Source organism: Ichthyophthirius multifiliis, assembly GCF_000220395.1.
Source record: "Ichthyophthirius multifiliis unplaced genomic scaffold scaff_1120509251309, whole genome shotgun sequence".
Classification (NCBI taxonomy): domain Eukaryota; phylum Ciliophora; class Oligohymenophorea; order Hymenostomatida; genus Ichthyophthirius; species Ichthyophthirius multifiliis.
In genome coordinates, this window is record NW_004086000.1 from 1,405 (window position 1) to 7,991 (window position 6,587).

Consider the following 6,587-nt stretch of genomic DNA (forward strand, 5'->3'; position numbering starts at 1 on the left):
CTTAAAAAAATTTTAAATTCTTTTTTTAATATTTTTTGATCCAAATATTTATTTATTTCAATATTTTCTTTTATAAGAATATATTATTCTTTTTATTCAAATAATTCGACATATTATATTTATTAATTTTTTTATATTAAAATATCAGTATTTTTGTTAGAACTATATTTACATTTACAGGATAAATTAAACATTAAATAAAAATAGAGAAAATAAATATTTTTTAAAATAATAATAAAATAAAACAATAAAAATATAAATAAATATATATAAATATATATATATATATATATATATATATACATATTTATATATTTTTATTTTCATTATTTCCAATCTAATTTTGTAATTATATATTTTTTAGCTATATTATTTTTTTATTAAACTAAATTATTATTAGAATTTTCTTTTTTATTTTAAAGTATTGCTTTTCTCTTTTATATTATTTAATTTTCATTTTTCGCATACATTCTATCTTATTAACTGTTTAAAAAATATTAAATTTTAGTTCTTTTTCCAATATTTTTGATTTAAAGTATATTTTTGTTTAAAAAAGTTACTATTTTTGAAAAATATTCAATTTCAAATCCTATTTCAGTAATAAAAGAGTTTAAAATTTTCATTAAAAAAATAAAAATATCCTATTCTTGATTATCTTCTTAATCTTCTTCAGAATAATTATTTAAGTTATTTTCTAGCAAACATTATAAAGTTATAAAAAAGTTTTTTTGAATAACTAAAGTTTTAAAGCTTTCTAAAAAACCGCCTTCTATTACACACTAAATGTTTTTTGAGAACGAAATTAATGTTTCTTTGACAATTTAAAAGTTCTAATTGTTAAAATAAAGCACTTCGCATGATAAATCAAAGTAAATGAGCTATGTTTTTTAAATATTTTATGTATTTTTGGAATTTTAGATGTAGTGTAATACTTAAGTAACTGTTTATAATGCTAAAATAAAAACAGATTAAGGTATTTTTTATTTTTATGTATTGATTATATTAATAAATTGTATAAAATATGTAATATTAGTTAAATTTTCGGTCATAAAATTATTAATAATCATAGTATAGACTATTAGTATATTCTAAAAATGTATATTTAAAGAAAATAGTTAATTTAGGTTTTAAAGGAAAAGATCAGAGAATAAATTGGTTGAATTTTACTTTATTAAATGCTCTATTATTTTAAAAAAAGAATAGGAAATATTTTCTTTTAAATTAATTTCTTTTTCTTTATTATTTTATTAGATTTAAGCTTTATTTTTTAATATATAGGAAATTATTTATTCTAATGTTAACATTTTTAAATTATCTTAAGAAATAATTATTAAAAATTTTTCATATTTTTATTAATCATTTTCATTATGATTTATTTCATATACTAATTATTTTAAATGAATTTCTAAAGTTTCAATAAAAATATTGTTTTTGGAAAGTTCAATCATTTCAGGTCTTATTTATATAGAAATGTCAAAAAATATCTTAAAAGCATAATTAGTTATTTCTAAATTATCTGAATATATATATAAAAAAGATAGGGATATTTTCAAAGCCAAAGGCGCTATTAATTAATAAAGAGAAAACTAAGAATAAATAAATAATTCATGAAGTTCTTTTAATATCATTATTATTTAATTCTCACTAGATGAATTTAGAAGTAATATAGCCATTTCATCAAATGTGTTTTTACGAAAATCTAAATTCAATTGTTATTATTAATTTTATTTGTTTATTTAGTTGGGAAATTTAAATTTAAATTCTCGTTTTGAAATAACTAATTATTTTTTTAAATAAATTTTGTAAAAATAAATAAAAATATAAAAATTATATATATATTAATATATATAATTAATTTATATATATATATTTATAAATAAATTTTTAAAATAGAAAAATAAAATAAATTATATATTAATTAATTAATAATTATAATAATTATATTTTATAATAATGTTTTAGTTAATATTTATAAATATTAATTAATTTTATTATATGATTTTATATTAATATCTATAAATATTTAATATTAAATTAATATTTTTTTTTAATTTTTATTTATTTTAAAAATATATCATATTAATTTTATATTTATTTAAATATTTTTTTTATTTAATTTTTTAATATTTTTTTTTTAAATTTTTTTAAAAAAATATTATATAAAATATATATATAATATTTTTTTTTTTTTTATTATATATTAGTTTTATATAAAAATATATTTTATTTTTATATTTGGTTTTTTTTTATATTTTTTTTTTTATTTATATTTTTTATATTAATTATATATTTTATATATATATAGTTTTTTTTTAATTTTTTTTTTTTAAAATTAATTATATTATTTTTTTATAATTATATTTAATTCAATTTTAATTTAGTATTAATTATATATATATATATATATATGTAATTTTTATATTTTTATTACATATTTATATTTATATTTTTATTTATTTTTTTATATAAAATACTATTTATAAAAATCTATCATTTTTAATATATTTTTATAATTCTTATTATTTTATTTAAATATAATATTAATTTATTTTAATTTTTTTTTAATATATATATTTTTATATTTGAGTAATTTTTATTTTATTTATTATTATTATTTTTTTTATTTTTTTTTATTTTTTTTTATTTTTTTTTATTTTTTTTCCCCAACTTATATATATATATATATATATATATTTATATATGTTTACTTTATGTCTATAGATATGATTATTTATTAAAATAATTTTCATTGGTAGTTTAATTTAATTGCATTTTATTTTAAATATCTGTTTCTTTTTCTGCAAAAGTTCTTATTGGAAATACTTTTTCAGCTAAGTTTTATATTTATCCATTTAAAGTAATCATAAAAGAGTAAAAGATACAACTATATTTTATATATTTGATTCTTTTTTATATATTACATCAAATTTTTAATTAAATTCTATTTTTATTATTTCTGGTAAAATATTTTAATTTTCTCAGAACAAAATTCACTTACAATTTAATTCGAAAAATCTTCTTTATATAATATCGTTTTCGCTTAAAAATAAATATAAATTTCCTCGTTTTCCTATATTTATTTTAATTCGAAATCTTCCAAAGATTAAACACAAATGAAGATTTTCATCCAATTAATTTCTTGGAATTATATATGACCTAAAAGTCCTATATTTTCTCTATTTATATTACCTAAAAACTATTTTAATATATCATTTTGGACATAGATAGATGGATAAAATTATATAAAAAATGGTAAAAATGTATCCTTTTATTAAAAAGGTAAAAGACTATCAAAAAAGAAAAATTTAGACTAACAAATAATAATCTAATTATTATTATTATTATTATTTTATTTAAAAATCAACTCGAATTTACATTTATCATAAAAATGATAGACTAAGAAATCCATAAATTAAATTATTCATTATCCCCTTTCACAATTCCAAACTGGTCGATAATATTGGAATATTTGGTTTAATATTTACTCTTATTTTTAATATTAATTATACATTTTCTAATTCCAAAAATCCTTTTTTTTTTAATAATAAGGGCTTTGTCTATTCATTGCTTTTTTCTTCAATAATTATTAGTCTGTGTAATTTTAATGTAATTTTACCTAAAAAAGACTCCTAAAAAGACTGATTAGATAAACTTAGATTACAAAATAATTTCTAATTTGCTGGCTTTGTTAAAATTATTAAATTTTATGTTTTTTATATATTTTATTATTATATGTAGGGTAGTTCGGCTGTTTCTGTTATTTTTTAATTATTTTTGTTCATATATGTAAATTAAACAACTGTTTTGGGAGATAGAAGGTCTAATGGGATGTATATGGATAAAGGTTCGTTTAAATAGAGTTCGTTTTCGTTGATTATTTTGTACTCTTTTTTCGTAAATTTAGTGTTTATGTATTATTTAGTAGAAGGTAGGTATAAAGAAATTTTAAAGGAAGATTTCTGCTTAAAATTAGATGATAACAAAAAAGAAAGTCCTTTTTTAAATTCAAATTTAACCATTTGTTTAAATATAGAAAGGTCTTTTGGTTCCAAGTTTATTTAATTTTGGTTCTAGAATTGGCTTTTGATATATGTTAAGGGGATTTCGGGGGAGAATTAAGTTAATAATTTAGTCGAGAAGGAGATCGGGGAATTATTTTGGTCAATATAGGTAATTTCTGAAAGGGAAAAGGACTAAAAGATATCAATATTATTTTATATTTAATTTGTTTTTGTTTATAAAGCTTACTCTTAATTTTACTGGAAAAAGACTTTTTTGGAAATATTTGTTATATTGTAATTTAAAAGGAGAGAAAAAGAAGGTTAAGATATTTCATTTTAAAAATTGAGTATTTATGAATTTATTTTGAGTATATTTTTGGTGTGTTTTTTTTTTTTTTATAGTATTATTTTTTATAAAGGTATAGTTTGGAATGAAATCAGAGTATTTTTTAGGTAAAAAAGGACACAAAAAAAGTAAAAAAAAGGCTATTTTTATGGAATTTAAATAGAGAGAATAAACGGCGTTTTTTAAAGGGAAATTTTTTGTGAATTTTCAATTTGAAACTCATTCAAAAAAACCTGTTTATTTTTATATGAATTTTCTTCGGGTTTTTTAGTCAATTTTATTTTCGAGAATATCTCTTCGCATTCAGTATTTGATAAAATTTTAAATTCGAAAAAAAAAAATTCACTTTTTTAGAAAAAATCAATATTTTCGACTATTATATTACTTATATTGAGTTAAAAAAGGGTTTCTTCTTGTGTATTTTTTAGTCGACTTTTTTCATAAAGGTCTAATTTGTAGTTTAGTATATAATTTTAGGTTACATTTTTTGTATTCTCAAGTGCCTATATGATTTAAAGCTGATTTATATCCTAATCGAATATTTTTAATTAATAATTATCTAGTTTAGTTATTTATTATTATTATTATTTTAGCATTTCATTTATTTCATTGTATTATTTAAGAACAGTGAGTTTAATTTCAGTGTTATTTTCTAAAAGAAAAGTATCGAAAAAAAATGCTTTTTAATCTTTGAAATATTTTGTAGTTGAACAATGTTAAAAATCTTTGATTTAATTAGAAAACTATAATTCTTTTAAACATATTTATTAGGAAAAACAACTTTTTTCATTATTTATTTATTATTATTTTATATTATTTATTCTTATTTTTATTATTTTTTCAACTTTTTCATCTATTTATATGTTATTTTCTTCTATTTATTATATGTTTTCTTCTTCTTAAAATTCAAGTATTTTCGGCTAATAGAGTTATAAATTTAATTTAAAAATTAAAGAATAATCTTCTTTATTTTATGGAAAATATTATGAATTTTAACTATCTAAAGATATAGAAAATGCTAATTATTTATTATTATTAAAAAAATAAGGATAAAGATCATAAAAAAAGAGATGCTTTTTAAATAAAAGTATAGTATTTTATTCATTTATATCTTCTAAATTTAAAACACTCCTATCTTTAATTTACATAAACTATATTTCTAGAAAATCATCATGTTTTATTTATTAAAAAATAGTATTTTATTAACTATTATTCACTATTTTAGCCATTTTGACATTATTTTAATTCATATTAGAATCTTCAAATCTCATATATTTAACTAAACTAGGACATAATAGTTGTTTTTCTAATAAAAAAACATTCTAGACATCTTCTAGGGACTTAATTTCGGCAAAAAAAGTATAAAAATGTGCATTTTTTTGACCTATTTTTATGACATATTTTTGTGTATTTTTTAAAAGTTGATTTTAGTTTTCATTTTCGTTTTCATATTCGAATTTGCAAATTTAAATTGGTAAAAAATTCCAGAAGAAGATTTTATCTTTTTCGAAATTAAAAATATTAATTTTTAATAAAATTTTAATCCAAAAATTTTAATTTTAAGCCGATACTTATAAACAGTCTAAAAAAATTAAATTTTCGCAAAAATTTCTAAACTGGAATTTTTTGCTATTAAAAACACCAGAAAAATAAGTGTTTTTCTACTCTATACTTAACTCTATGAAAATATCGCAATCTTCCTCTTATTATATTATTAAAAAATCCTCCATATATATATTATTTAACATCCCTGTATTATCTATTTTCTATTTTAACCCTTAATATTTCTTCTATAGGCTTCTTATTTTTATTTATACCTCCATATTGGCAAAAGAAACTGGAAAACTGGCATTTAGAGTACTTATTTTCAACATTTTTCCCATTTCTGGCATTATGGGATTTCCTATGGGAATTTTTTATAAAGCAGAGTGTTCATTATGGGGCATATATTCGATATATATGGAAATTATTCCATTAATTTTATTATTTAATTTATTTGTGTCAATGTCTATAATCGAGGATTTTTTGAGATCGGGGAAGGCTAGTATCGAAAGAGGTAGGTTTTTTTAAAAAAGAAGTGTTTTTTCAGAATAAAATTAAAAAATAAGGACATCGTGAATATTTTCTGTATTAAAAATAATTTTTTGCTTAAATAAGAAATCGTTTGAGTTTTAGAGAAAATCTTAATTTGTTTATTAAATTTATGAATTAATGGAAAAAACACAGGAAGGGTTTTTAAT

At 16.8% G+C, this 6,587-nt stretch overlaps 1 protein-coding gene across 1 annotated transcript, besides 17 other annotated features; it reads left to right on the plus strand. All coding sequences in view use genetic code 6, as the record gives it.

The window, feature by feature from the left end:
* Nucleotides 1–253: 253 nt before the first annotated feature.
* Nucleotides 254–315: a microsatellite.
* Nucleotides 316–957: 642 nt separating this feature from the next.
* On the plus strand, nt 958–1,517 carry IMG5_179300 (hypothetical protein; the record flags this gene model as incomplete). The annotated part of the gene is made up of 1 exon (XM_004027570.1): nt 958–1,517. A coding segment is annotated over one exon (414 nt), but the record flags the coding sequence as incomplete, so codon positions are not given.
* Nucleotides 1,518–1,905: 388 nt separating this feature from the next.
* Nucleotides 1,906–1,955: a microsatellite.
* Nucleotides 1,936–2,024: a microsatellite.
* Nucleotides 2,025–2,083: 59 nt separating this feature from the next.
* Nucleotides 2,084–2,145: a microsatellite.
* Nucleotides 2,095–2,146: a microsatellite.
* A 35-nt stretch (nt 2,147–2,181) lies between these two features.
* Nucleotides 2,182–2,327: a microsatellite.
* Nucleotides 2,218–2,325: a microsatellite.
* Nucleotides 2,222–2,272: a microsatellite.
* Nucleotides 2,229–2,328: a microsatellite.
* Nucleotides 2,243–2,297: a microsatellite.
* A 20-nt stretch (nt 2,329–2,348) lies between the features above and the next one.
* Nucleotides 2,349–2,457: a microsatellite.
* Nucleotides 2,416–2,465: a microsatellite.
* A 124-nt stretch (nt 2,466–2,589) lies between these two features.
* Nucleotides 2,590–2,661: a microsatellite.
* Nucleotides 2,615–2,661: a microsatellite.
* An 8-nt stretch (nt 2,662–2,669) lies between these two features.
* Nucleotides 2,670–2,702: a microsatellite.
* A 2,433-nt stretch (nt 2,703–5,135) lies between these two features.
* Nucleotides 5,136–5,185: a microsatellite.
* Nucleotides 5,137–5,185: a microsatellite.
* Nucleotides 5,186–6,587: the final 1,402 nt, after the last annotated feature.